Raw genomic sequence first — 15463 nt, forward strand, 5'->3', positions numbered from 1 at the left:
CATGATGACTCACGGTGAGGTCATCGAGGTTTTGCTGGTTTCATCATGAAGGAACCTGTCCTCTCCCTTCATCATTTTGTGGCAGAACTCAGTTCTGGAAATCTGTGTCTGTGTGCTTTGGGAAAAATTCATTCAACCTATTTGATCTCCAGTTTGCTGTTAGATGGGATACATGACTATGACTATGAAATGTTCATGAATCTCATTACATTTATTCATTTAGCTGACGCTTTTATCAGAGGTCGCACGCCTCTGGAGCAACTAGGGGTTAAGTGTCTTGCTCAGGGACACATTGGTGTCTCACAGTGGATTCGAACCTGGGTCTCTCACACCAAAGGCATGTGTCTTATCCACTGCGCCATCACCACCCATCCCCATCTCAAGTGCAATGAAATCACATGTTCGAATGGCCATTGACCTTTATTTATGAGATTGACTTTCTAAGGTGTCGTACCACTGGGGCTGGCAGGTATATATTTGTTCTGAAATAGCTTTTATATATATGTGTGTGTATGTGTATGTGTGTGTGTATTTGATCAAATAAATACAGCCTTGGTGACTATGATGTTCGGTACACACACATGATGCGCTAAAACTTAGATCACTCAGTCTGTAGTAGGCATAAGAGACTTCTTTCAAAAACACACATGTATAGGAGGAACCATTATTTCAACCAAACTACTGTAGCAATGTAGATTTAGAAAGTTTAATGCACAAAGCGAAATCATTTAGGAATGTTTTTTTTTTTTTTTACATTGTTTTTTTTTACATAAAATCGAATGAATCAATTAATTGAAATAACCAATATATGAAAAAAACAAACAGAAATTTTAATTAAATTGAATTAAAAATAGCTGATGATAAAAAAGCGTGCGATTTTGTAATATTCACCTTTTATAAAACCATGAAAATGATTGCAAACTTATAGTAAATATTCAATATGTTGTCCAGCCCTGCTTAATGCTTATTGCTTATTTTAGTGAGAGTCGCTAAAAGTAGAGGTGTAACAATTTATCGAGCCACAATATATCGCAATACAAAAATGCAACAATACGTATCGTGGATAGTCCCGCCAAAATAGTTTTCAGAGTTTTAGTGTACTACTACATTAAACTACTATATATAATGTTGATTATAATGTATAATAATGCAATATGGGAATATTCGTGGGTCCTGATAAAGTCAAACGTCTGATGTTTCCAGTAAAAGTGCCTGACATTATTTTAAAAATATAGTGCAAGAATATTCCTCTAAAATAATCCTGTATTTTCAGCTTCAGAATCATGTATATTGTTATTCTGGTGTCACCATTTTCCTTGGGTAACAAGCACCGTGTCCAAGCCTTTTCATAAACCCTCAATGTAATATCAAATTTAGCATTTTAATCAATAGTACATTTTTTGTTAACCTTTTACTATATGTCTTGGAGTATCGCAATAATATCGTATCGTGATATGTATCGAATCGTGGCATGAGGGTATCGTTAAACCCCTAGCTAAAAGTGAGACACTGAGTGTGTGAGAGGCCGCACAGTTTTGTCACTCATGTTGCCCCATTGTTTTGTTGATGAGCTGAAACAGCGGGTCATGCACATGGTCAGTTAAACCTCTGCTGATACAAACTGCTGTTGTTACTTTTTATTTTAGTATCACATGACTGCTGGTATGCCATCCTTACTCTCTAGAGTTGGCTTATCTTATTCAGGCCCTGTGTAGATGTGCTATTGAATCAAGCCAGTTTAGTTGTGACATATTTAACATGCCTTTCCGTCATTAAGAGCTGTTGTTATGGTCTGGCACAGAACAACTCATCTTTAGTTTGTATTTTATTTCGGACCAGATCAGTGTTTGGCACGTCGCAGCTAATTCCGTTAAAGCTAAACCGAACTGAAATGAGGAACCTGAGATGTGAACCGGAGTGTGGTCTGGCCTTCATCTCTCTCAGGAAACAGGTCCGGCTCTAGTAGCATCTACGGTATTGCTCATTTCCATAAACAGGGTGCCGTTTGGGATTCCTCGCATTCCCCGACGAGCCTCTCCTCTCTCCTCCTTCCATGTTCGCTCTGCGTTCCAGAGATCAAGTGCGTCATGTGCTGAAAAGAGAAACAAAAAAGATAAAAAAAGAAGGGAGGAGGAAAGGACTGAGATAAATGCGGCTACAAAGATTTCATCCGATTTTCTTTGAACTTTTAACTTCGAATGTTAAAATTTGAAATGTTAATGACGGAAATATGTTTCAATCAAGATAGGGTGGAGTCTGAATCCACGTGTAATATGGTCTTGGACTCGAGGCGCGCTAACGTCAGGTCGTAATTACCATAATTGTTAAAAGCGTTCTCGTAGAACTTGGCAGATTCATTGTTGCCATAGAAATGCATAATTCCCAGGAGCAGAATGCCACATGTTGTAATTCTACATGTCACATCATCTTGTAATTAAGTATTTGAATGATATTGAAAGGTAGCATAATAACCCACAGTCTCAGATGAGCATGAGTCTTCAGGCCTTGTGTTCTTCACTGGAGAACTGAGCTGCTTTTCAGACACTATTTCTGGCGATGTTGCTGAAACTATATTTAGCCCCCTCCAGCCTCGGGCTGTCTGTAAGCTCCGGCGTGAGGGCCTGCGAATAGGACTGGGGACAGAAAACAGCACAGGACTGGTAGAAAACCTGCTCTACCTGTGGGAGGCAGATGGCCGTGATATATCCAATTGGAAGCATCTGCGCTTGACGCGGTCAGCCCTTGCTCCCTCCCTGTGTGCTTTCCGAACAATGTCCATCATACATTCATGTGTCAGTCAGGGTATCTTTATATATTTACGACAGAGCCTCATACATGACGTGGAAGAAATAATAGATAGTGTGGCCAGCTCTATTAATTTTTTCCCTCGTTTTAAATTTGGTCACTTCAATTTAGTTCAATCATTTCAATTCAGGCCACAAAGTAGAACAATGTGGCCACACATCATCTTTCAAAAAATGAGTACAATGTGGCCACAAATTAACTTAACAAAACGAATTAGTACAATATGGCCATGAATTTAATTAACCATAAACATCAAAACGAATTATTACGATGTGGCCACGATTTAACTTAAACAACGAAACAAATTAGTACGTTACTGCCATGGTTTAACTTAAACATTGAAACAAATTAGTACGATAATGCCGCGGTTTAATTTAAACATTGAAACAAATTAGTACGATACTGCCACGGTTTAACTTAAACATCGAAACGAATTAGTACGATACTGCCACGGTTTAACTTAAACAACGAAACAAATTATTACAATGTGGCCACGATTTAACTTAAACATCGAAACGCATTAGTACGATACTGCCACGATTTAACTTAAACATCGAAACGAATTAGTAAAATACTGCCACGGTTTAATTTAAACATCGAAACGAATTAGTAAAATACTGCCACGGTTTAATTTAAACAACAAAGCGAATTATTACGATGAGGCCACGATTTAACTTAAACATCGAAACGCATTAGTACGATACTGCCACGATTTAACTTAAACAACAAAACAAATTAGTACGATAATGCCATGATTTAACTTAAACATAGAAACAAATTAGTACGATGTGGCCACGGTTTAACTTAAACAACGAAACAAATTATTACGATGTGACCACGATTTAACGTAACAAAACATATTTGTACAATACTGCCATGGTTTAACTTAAACATCGAAACAAATTTGTACGATAATGCCACGGTTTAACTTAAACAACAAAACAAATTAGTACGATAATGCCACGGTTTAACTTAAACAACAAAACAAATTAGTACGATAATGCCATGGTTTAACTTAAACAACAAAACAAATCAGTACGATAATGCCATGGTTTAACTTAAACATCGAAACAAATTAGTATGATGTGGCCACGGTTTAACTTAAACAACGAAACAAATTAGTACAATACTGCCACGGTTTAACTTAAACATCGAAAAAAATTAGTAAAATACTGCCACGGTTTAACTTAAACATCGAAACAAATTAGTACGATAATGACACGGTTTAACTTAAACAACGAAACAAATTAGTACAATACTGCCACGGTTTAACTTAAACATCGAAACAAATTAGTACGATAATGACACGGTTTAACTTAAACATCGAAACAAATTTGTACGATAATGCCACGGTTTAACTTAAACATCGAAACAAATTTGTACGATAATGCCATGGTTTAACTTAAACAACGAAACAAATTAGTACGATGTGGCCACAGTTTAACTTAAACAACGAAACAAATTATTACGAATTATTACGATGTGGCCACGATTTAACTTAAACATCGAAACGAATTAGTACGATACTGCCACGGTTTAACTTAAATAACGAAACAAATTAGTACGATGTGGCCACAATTTAATTTAAACCTTGAAAACGAATTAGTACGATACTGCCATGATTTAACTTAAACATCGAAACAAATTAGTATGATGTGGCCACGATTTAACTTAAACATCGAAACGAATTAGTATGATACTGCCACGGTTTAACTTAAACAACGAAACAAATTATTACGAATTATTACAATGTGGCCACGATTTAACTTAAACAACAATACAAATTAGTACGATGTGGCCACGATTTAACTTAAACATCGAAACGAATTAGTACGATACTGCCACGGTTTAACTTAAACATCGAAACAAATTATTACGAATTATTACGATGTGGCCACGATTTAACTTAAACATCGAAACGAATTAGTACAATACTGCCACGGTTTAACTTAAACATCGAAACAAATTAGTACGATACTGCCACGGTTTAACTTAAACATCGAAACAAATTAGTACGATACTGCCACGGTTTAACTTAAACATCGAAACGAATTAGTACGATACTGCCACGATTTAACTTAAACATCGAAACGAATTAGTACAATACTGCCACGGTTTAACTTAAACATCGAAACAAATTAGTACGATACTGCCACGGTTTAACTTAAACATCGAAACAAATTAGTACGATACTGCCACGGTTTAACTTAAACATCGAAACAAATTAGTACGATACTGCCACGGTTTAACTTAAACATCGAAACAAATTAGTAAAATACTGCCACGATTTAACTTAAACATCGAAACGAATTAGTAAAATACTGCCACGGTTTAACTTAAACATCGAAACAAATTAGTACGATACTGCCACGATTTAACTTCAACATCGAAACGAATTAGTACGATACTGCCACGGTTTAACTTAAATAACGAAACAAATTAGTACGATGTGGCCACGATTTAACTTAAACAACAAAACAAATTAGTACGATGTGGCCACAATTTAACTTAAACATCGAAACGAATTAGTACGATACTGCCACGGTTTAACTTAAACATCAAAACAAATTAGTACGATACTGCCACGGTTTAACTTAAACATCGAAACGAATTAGTACGATGTGGCCACGATTTAACTTAAACATCGAAACGAATTAGTACGATACTGCCACGGTTTAACTTAAACATCGAAACAAATTAGTAAAATACTGCCACGGTTTAACTTAAACATCGAAACAAATTAGTACGATACTGCCATGATTTAACTTCAACATCGAAACGAATTAGTACGCTAATGCCACGGTTTAACTTAAACATCGAAACAAATTAGTACGATACTGCCATGATTTAACTTCAACATCGAAACGAATTAGTACGCTAATGCCACGGTTTAACTTAAACATCGAAACGAATTAGTAAAATACTGCCACGGTTTAACTTAAACATCGAAACAAATTAGTAAAATACTGCCACGATTTAACTTAAACATCGAAACGAATTAGTACAATACTGCCACGGATTAACTTAAACAACAAAACACATTACGATGTGGCCATGGTTTAACTTCGAAACGAATTAGTATGATGCGGCTTTAATATATCGACCAAATTTTCTTCAAGTCGATAACGATAACACCAATTTGAACATATATCAGCCGCTCCCGATATGGTGGCCGATATATCGTGCATCCCTATATGAAAGTGTACCATCTGTAAGTGGACTATTAATGTTATCTGTCAGTACACATACAAAAATAGACATACGTGTGCATATTCACATCAACTGAGTACTTCTTTTCCACAAGCCTGGACTTGCTCTTGCATGTGTGCTGTGTTTGTGTCCGTCGTGAATGTGTTTCCTGCAGTGTGTGCACACACAGGTCCAGTGGCGGATATAACTGTGTTTATGTTCACATTCCATCTTGGTCTCATTGTGGTAATGACACAGATATCTGTGGCATGTTGTTAGGGCAGGTGTTGTGATAGGGAGATGGGATGCCCCTAACCAAAGGGAAGAAGGATATTCTCGTGAATATCAAAAACAAGCGACACACACGAGACCAGTTTGGCTGAACTTTCAGTCCAGAATACACTAAAGCTAACAAACGGGCCTGGTTAATTCCACCCGTGACAGCTCTACAAACAGCATTCCAGAAGGCCGGAATCCTGTGTCCCAGAATTCCCGGGATTCAGGGTGACCGGCCTACACAAACATGCTCTATTCCTGCGGACAGAACGCCGTTCCCTGCGTTTGAGGGAGCCTGTTTGCCCCTGACTGTGTGCATGTAATCCCATAACTACTTGCTTCCATCTCTATTGCACATATTGACACATCCCTCAACTCTGTTCCTCAGGATCGGTCCAGGATGTATGACAGCTTGAACATGCATTCGTTGGAGAGCTCCCTGATCGACATCATGAGGGCGGAGCAGGACCCTTTGAAGGGTAAGAGATGTTTCCTGTCTCATAAGGCTTTGTTGCACATGACTCTTCATCACGGTCTTAGAAGAACCAGCATTTTGTACTGAGTTTCTGTACTAGACCCAGACCGATAAAGTATTATCAAGGCCGATACCGATACAAATATTTTTTGGGTTTTAAAATCCAATATTTCCGTTATATCGGCCGATATTTTTTTTTATTAAATGTTGTTGGATTTCACACACGTGTAAAAGAAAAGCTAACTTTTCTGCACAAGATACGTTTGATACTTTTTCTCTATGTCTAAATGTTCACTCCTCGCAAGTATAACTTACAGGGACTGTAACTAGAGATATGCTAGTTATAAATACAGTAATCATTACTTTATTTAGGCAGAAAAAGTTCATTGTGGTTTCCAAGCTCATTAGCGGTCTTCCACTGATGATAGTGGCATTAGCTAGCTTTGTGGTTAGCTAGTCTATGATGAGTCATAATTTAGATAGATAACATCATACTGCAAATTGTAAAGCATACATTTTCAATATAACAGGCCAAGGAGAGATGATTAAAGCGTGTTTCGTCTGTTTTTATTTTATTTTTTAAATATTCATTTATCGGCCATTATAACTGCCGATACCGATATTATGGAAAATGCCTAATATCGGCCGATAACATCGGTCTGGCTCTATTGATTTGTTCATATAATTGAGAGGGTTGCATTGAGCTCTGGGATTCTAGCCACTTTTGGTTATACAGATAAATGTTTCTTGATATCAAAAAGTGAGCTTATAAAATGGATAATTTTGTCTCTTGGATATTATTAGAGGATGCTTAAAGGGGTTGTAAAACAGCCACATGGACACACAACAGTTAAATTAGGATAATAATGTACTTTTTTCTTGTCAGCGTCTTGCAATAGTTTTTAATTATTAATTATTCTGTTAATAAATAAGCTATTAGAAATAGTGGATTTTACGCTGGTAAAAGCATCAAAAAAGTATCATCAAGCGCAACTTCCCTTTTAAGGAGTAGCCTTTTTGTCATGCAAATAATAGACTTTAAAATGAGTAAAATAAAACTTCAATTTTACTTGCAATGAAATACAAATGTATTATAGTGTGCATTTATATTAAATGCAATTATCTAAACTTAAGTGGGTCAAAAACACTCTTAAGTATAACATTTTTATTTGTAATTATTTCATAATTACTTACTAAGAAAAAAATAGATATTGTGGCCAGGTCTATTGGACAAGTTCCCTTTTACATTTTTTTCCACATGATATCGTATCGAAAAATAGGTTGTTACAGCATTTATGTCGGAGATGTCAAGCACTAACTTAAAGGACTCATCCAGTTTAAAGTTTAAAAGCAACTAATCAGGGGCACGGCCTATCATGGCCTGAACCCCGTGGCACACTGGTTCGAGTCCCGACTGAGTTTGCATGTTCTCCCTGTGTGTCTACGAGTGCTCTGGTTTCCCACACAATCCAAAAACATGCAGTATAGGTGAATTAGAGACGCTAAATTGTAGGTGTGAATGCGTGTGTGTGTGTGTCCAAGCCATTGAGATTCATTGGGAGGGTTTCACGAACAGTCTCTCACGTATGGCAGGAGATATGGCCCATAGTTTCACCAAGAGTCAGATATAGGACTGAAATGGGCAATGAATGAATGAACGGATGATTGTTTGTGAGTGGAGTCCCAGGCTCACGGTGTGTGTGGTGCTGTGGATCTGGGTGTGGCACTGCGTCTCTCTCACTGGAGCTTCTCGCTCAGCCTGCTGGAGCAGATGGACCAGACACATGGGGCGGCACGCACTGCAGAGACCGAGAGAGAGAGAGAGGGAAGGGTGTGGGTCTATATTTAGCTCATGCCACCCGGCTGTGTGTGACAGATAAAGGACAGGAGAGTGAATGGGGCCCAGCTTCAACAGGCCATCTTTTAAAGGGGTCATGACATGGATATTTTTTATTATTTGAATATGTTGCTTGAGATTAACTTGTAAGGTTTTTTTGCACAAAAATAAATATATGTGAGGAAAATTATTATTTTTAACCCTCACTCTGAAATGATCCGTTTTTAAGGCGTTGGTCCTTTTGAAAAATCCCCAGAAATGACATACCTCAACTGAAAAAGATACAATTCATGAACCCTTTGCACTAAAAGCACAAGTATGATCTCATTTGGTTGTTTATAGTAAATGTTGAATTAATTATTGCCATAATGAAAAACATTTTTTTTAAATAGCTTTAAAGTTATTAGAAATGTATTTTTATGAAACATCTTCATGAAAATTAAATGGACGTTGGCCCTGTAGCAATCTAGAAATGCACTGCGGCTAAAGCCATACTGTGTGTGACCATTCTATATTTAAAATCTGAAAATGATAAGTCTAAAACTCTGTATTTAGTTACATGTTTTTCAAGATCATGTCAAATTACTTTATTTTGATTAGACTCTAAAATGCAAACTGATGTTTAGTCATCTTCTAAGTCATCTATTCAGTCTATTGTCTTTATTGTTTTGTGGTGCAAACGAGCCCCATCTAGTCTCAGTCTCCCTATGCACACATTCACACCTTTACAGACTGGTTATATGGCTATAAATATGCATTTTCTTTGTCTGCATTATAGCTACTAACGATTGCTATTCACAGGCTGTTCATAGGGTTTCAAACCCTGATTTCTTTTATCAACGTGCTTCACATTTGAAACTATCAAATGCACTGAAAAATTTCAGTAAGCATTCCTATTTAAAAAAAAAAAATCATAAAGGAATAACTTCTGGTGCACCTGCTAGCATGTTAGCTTAGCACACCATCAATACACGACAATTTTTGAGATTAAAACCATGTTTGAGCTCCAAATTTACTTTAGAACGCAAGTCGAGTGTTTTGAATAATCTTCTGTGATCTAATTTGGCTTCAGATAAAAAATCAGACAGAAAATATATTATTTATTGTATTGTGCACAATGAAAAAATCTATATCGATTAGCATTACATTATAAATATAATCTATTATTATGAAAATACCTGGCATGGCTTGAAGAACAAAATCATTGAAATCATGTTTATTGTCTTCAAAACATCTTTATCTGCATGTAACAGCCATAGATATCTATATAAAGGCTAGATGTCTCACAGCGAAGTATTTATCGTCATCACCGGCGGCCATCTTGTCACAGACAGGCTTTCTGGCAGGCTCTGATGTAAGAAATACTCTTATCTCATTGAAATCTTGACGGATTTACAAGCGGTTTGGTTTCTTACAAACGTTATTAACGTGGCTATAATTCTGGATGATTATTTATTTATACACTTATTATTCATAAGTATGCAGTATCATAACTACATCTCTGTCGTTTATAACAAACCGGACCGTTTGAAAATCGGTAGAAAATTGAGCAAGTTACGGTGATTTAAAAAGTACATGCACCATTAAAACAATGTTACCAGTGAGCGAGCTGCCTGTGACAAGATGGCCGCCAGGTGCTGACGTCGACCTCTGCGCGGACGAGATATCTAGCCTTTACATAGATATCTATGGTTACAGCGATTTCTGTTAGCTATGTTTACGTCAGGCATGTCAGTTCCTGGAATGTCACATGGTTATGGCTCTTCTTCATGTTCCATATATGGAATATTCTGTGCAGACAGCGCCCTCAGGCTATTGGTATGAATTGAAAACACAGCACATCTCAGGAAGAAGCGCTCATAATGATTACATTGACACATTTTAGTATAAATTCAATAAATAGTATTCCTGTCTATAGAAATATGATGTGAATCTATGAGAATCAATCAATATTTTCTCCAAGTCTGCACATTTTTGAGCTAAAGCCATGAGGAACGTTGTTTTGTGAATGGACCAGCTGACGCTCATAATTCATATTAAAGGTATCGACTCATTTTCTTCATTTCATAACTCCTGAAACAAATTAAGACATAACTATCACTATAAGTTTCTCAGAATACAATCGTGGTCAAATACTGAAACTCGAGTCTTAAATGTTTTTATTGATGTATAGTTTGTCAAGTTATAACATTAAATCTGATGGTAACTTTGAACTAAATAAATAAAAATAAAAAAACGCTTCAGAGCGCTACCCATCAACATTTGCTACGGTCAGCCAGCTGAAAAAGAATAACTGAAAGTTTCAGTTACTATGAGGAAAGGTGTACTTTGACAAGTCAAAGATGAATATTTTATAGTAATTTTTACTTTTCACACCGTTTTAAAAATAAAAACAGTAGTATACAGTAGCTACTCATAACTTAGAATTGTATTATAATTGTATTTCATACGACTTTAATCGGCATTCTGTGATCAATTCGCGCTACGGTAGCATTTTTTCGACAAGGCAGCAAAAATCGACAGAACACTGGCGCACGGATTGAACGGTTAACTGGTTAAGGCTTGTCAGTAAACGGCCACTGTTATGATTGGCTAATGTCATCGCCTAAGAAACTATTCCACATGATTAAGTGTTTTGAAAACATTATCCATATCAAACCGTCATTCACAGATAGAGCATTATGAAATCGTGTACTTGTGTTTTGTGATGCAGCGGCTGTCTGGCATGCGAACTAAATTACAAAACAAAATGCTCCGAACAAACATATAATCCTCAGACGAGATCCGGGACGCCATTAAATTTAACCATTCACATGCAGAAATCCTTCTGAAGTCTGTACACAAATGAGTAAAATAGCTGTTTCAACTGGACTGGAATCAATACAGACTCGAGTGTGTGAGGTATTTCAGAAACTGGACACACATCTGTATACCGTCTCGGTGTAGACAGCGTCAGTCATTATAATGGGTTCTGTTTGCCTTTGTTACGACGCTCACATCCGGTGTAGGAACAAGTCAGCCATTGAGCGACTGAACACCAGTGGGCGGGGCCTGTGGTGCAATGACTGTTCGTCGAAGCTTTGGAGGCAGTCATATGCAAATATACGTGCCCGTGTGCTGTCACGGATCCCGTAATATCAAAAAGGACGTTTTAAACTGTGAAACTTACAGGATGTTTTAATGGTACAAAGACCTCTAATATATCGAAAGATCTAGGCAAATTTGATTTCTCATGTCATGACCCCTTTAAAGAATTCACCTTATTTACTTCAATCTCTATCCTGGTCAAATTTTGCATAATTGATAATGCAACCTTTCTAAAATATTCCCGCAGTTAACACTGTGAGCTAGTCTTTTCGTCCGTATTGTTATATATCTGAGTGAAACGGCTTCTGGAACAAGAACAAATGTGGGCGGGGCTTGATTTTGTCCAGGGGGAATGGATTGAATGCTTGTGGTTTGCTATTGGTGGATCTCACGTCAGTGACAGGTTGCCCCGCCCCCCCAGTAAACGCATCATCAGAGAAGAGAAGAGCTGCAAGAGGGAGGGGAAGTTACTTTGAATTAAGATTACGGGGCACATGAGTTAAAACAATGATGTGCACGGATAGATCATTTATAATAAACACTGCAACATTCTTAAAAAAAAACAAGAATGTTGATTAAATAATAAAAGCAAATAACAATATGATATAGAAATATATTATTATTTGGATTCACTTGTCTGAGATGCTCTGGAATATCCCGTTTCGTCTCATTATGGAATTATTACAGCTTTCAAATGCTATTTCAAGTTGACTTTAATATGGGAACTGCGGGGTTAACAGTAGGAAACCACCAAATTATGATCTAAATTAGGGCTGTCAAACGATTAATCACGATTAATCGCTTCCAAAATAAAAGTTTGGGTTTACATAATATATGTGGGTGCAATGCGTATAATTGTTTTATATTTATAAATACATGCACATGCTTGTATATATTTAAGAAATATTTTCATGTATATACTGTATACAGATTTATATATAATTTATATTATATATATAAATATAAACATTTTATATAAATAATGTTTTTATTAAATGTACTTGCATGTGTGTGTGTTTATATATATATATATAAATAATTATACACAGTGCACCCACATATATTATGTAAACACAAAGTTTGCGATTAATCGTTTGATTAATTATGCGATTAATCGTTTGACTGCCCTAATCTAAATGTTTCAGTAGTGGTGACCTGTGCATTTCCTGCGCTTTAGCTTTTCTAACATGCCGACGTTGGCTTAATCGAACAGATCGCGGGAGATGTGCTGAGCGAACCACTCCTGAGAAACCCGCTCGATAGACGACGGGTCGTCACGAGTGTGTGCCAGCATCAGGGAATGTGCTGACACTAGCCGAAGCGCTCAAAACAACACACCGCTGTTGAAATATTAAACACTTGGCAGAGATACCGGACCACTTCCAGTGTTGGTTTGTCTTGTGATGTTATTGAATGTAATCACAAAGCAGATTAAACGAAACCATAGTTCGATTGACCGTGGAAGGACGATGAGAGCTCTGTAATTTTTTCTAGGAGCTTCTGCGTTTAATAATTGGACAACAGATGGTGTGTGTGTGTGTGTGTGTGTGAGGACTTGGAAGAATTACAGCTTATTGTGTGTGTACCTGGACGTTTTCTAAAAAAAAAAAATCTGTCAGACTAGATTAGGGATAAATCTCAGGACATCATGTCCAGGTCACATTTGACTCCCAAAATCAAACAGAAAAATATTTTGAATACATTTTGCATGAAGAAAATGAAGACTACTCTTCCCCACTACAATATTATTTTGACATATTTATATTTCTTGCTTTAAATAGTTATTTTTATTTAAAAAGAAAGAACAATATATTTTTTCTTTCGAAAAGAGAACATTTGCATCTTGAAATCTAGAAATTAAGTAACTCCTTAAACTCATAAAAACAATGGCACACAATGCAAACAATGAATGACTTGTTGTTTTCAAATTGTTTTTACTGAGGCTTTCAAGAGGATTTTTGCAATTTCACCAGAACCTTGTCTATGTTAGCACAGGCTAGATAACATTACCTGGGAATAGTTCAGAACACATCACAGACAACCAAACATGAAGTGTGTAACCCCGTGTGGGCCCCTGGATCTGACCGGGCCCTGGGAACCATCCTGGGAGTCCCCGACAGCCACACATTCAAAGGGAATTTTTCGTGCTCACGTGTTAAACTAGCATGCGTCATGTGACAGAGCTTCGGGATCTCTATGTTTGCGTATGTCATGTGACTGGGGTCAAACTTAAGGATGATCATCAAAGCTAGTTCATCATTGCTAGAAACATTCATAATGAGGGACAGGGGCTCTGTTTCAAAACCTATCGACCCCCGTTCACACAAAGAATGCTAATATTAGCTCCACACCAGCAAACCAGAACGTCTGTGTCTTTACGTCAGATATGCGCTGGCTGCGGGTTTGTCATCTGCCACTTTAAATGCCTGAGCCAAGTCTGATTGACTGTCAATGTTTTTATTCTTAATAAATAAAAAAATAAATCTGAAAGTGTGTAGTTCCTTTGTGTCATTATCTTAAAGGAGTAGTTCACTTTTGAAAAAACTTTTGCTGATAATTTACTCACCCCCATGTCATCCAAGATGTCCATGTCTTTCTTTCCTCAGTCGAAAAGAAATTAAGGTTTTTGATGAAAACATTCCAGGATTTTTCTCCTTATAATGGACTTCAATGGGAACCAGGTCCAACCGAGGTCCAAACGACAGTTAATAACAGTTTCAGATGCAGCTTCAAATGTCTTTAAAACGACACCAGACGATGAATAAGGGTCTTATCATGCGGTTATTTCAAAACTTATTCCAAAAATGTAACTTTTCTAAGGACAAATGCTAGCCTTGCTCTATTCTGTGAGGCGCGTTTGCAACGTCACGTATTACGTAATTACGTTCAAAAGGTCACGGGCGACGTAGCCGGAAGTACAGAGTCAGAGTGTTTACAAGTTGAACACATAGGTTGAACGTGCAAACTAACTCAAACGCCGTTTACAAAAAAGGAATTAAAAGGTAAAACGACGATGTCGGACGATTTTGATTCTGTACTTCCGGCTACGTCGCCCGTGACCTTTTGAACGTAATTACGTATTACGTGATGTTGCAAACGCGCCTCACAATATATTACAAGGCTAGCATTTGTCCTTAGAAAAGTTACATTTTTGGAATAAGTTTTGAAATAAGCGATCGTTTCGCATGATAAGACCCTTATTCATCGTCTGATATCGTTTAAAGACATTTGAAGCTGCATCTGAAACTTTTATAACTGTCGTTTGGACCTCGGTTGGACCTGGTTCCCATTGAAGTCCATTATAAGGAGAAAAATCCTGGAATGTTTTCATCAAAAACCTAAATTTCTTTTCGACTGAGGAAAGAAAGACATGGACATCTTGGATGACATGGGGGTGAGTAAATTATCAGCAAAAGTTTTTTCAAAAGTGAACTACTCCTTTAATAAGTGGTGTGTTCTCATCCAATTAAACCGTACTCTGTAGTTATTGATATAGTTATCATCCATTGTGTGAATGGGCCTTTAATAAAGCGCATTAGTGCTTTTCCCCATTCATTTCACCCATTAACAACCTCTGAGTTCACTGCAGTTCTGTCTTTAAAGGTTTATAAGTTATTGTTGTTGTTTTCCTGTAGAAAAAAGCAAATGCGTGTCTACCTCAGAACTGTTGCGCTCTAGGCTATGGCTGATTTGGATGCCATAGACATATACACTAGACCTCACCTTGGCTACGGCAGTCCATTGGAACGAATGCGTCAATAGAGCCGCCATCTTGAAACAGGGGAGCCCCTCCA

General features: G+C 37.1%; 1 protein-coding gene across 4 annotated transcripts in view; it reads left to right on the plus strand.

The window, feature by feature from the left end:
* Window positions 1–15463, plus strand: part of cpeb2 (cytoplasmic polyadenylation element binding protein 2) — a 50267-nt gene that overhangs the window by 14654 nt on the left and 20150 nt on the right. For all 4 annotated transcript variants that reach the window (XM_089124365.1, XM_089124364.1, XM_089124363.1 and 1 more), the window contains exon 3: window positions 6659–6749. In XM_089124365.1, the coding sequence (XP_088980491.1) occupies window positions 6659–6749 (91 nt within the window). The remainder of the gene's footprint in view (window positions 1–6658; window positions 6750–15463) is intronic.

This window comes from Pimephales promelas, chromosome 20 (genome assembly GCF_988280905.1).
Source record: "Pimephales promelas chromosome 20, fPimPro1.hap1.1, whole genome shotgun sequence".
Lineage (NCBI taxonomy): Eukaryota > Metazoa > Chordata > Actinopteri > Cypriniformes > Leuciscidae > Pimephales > Pimephales promelas.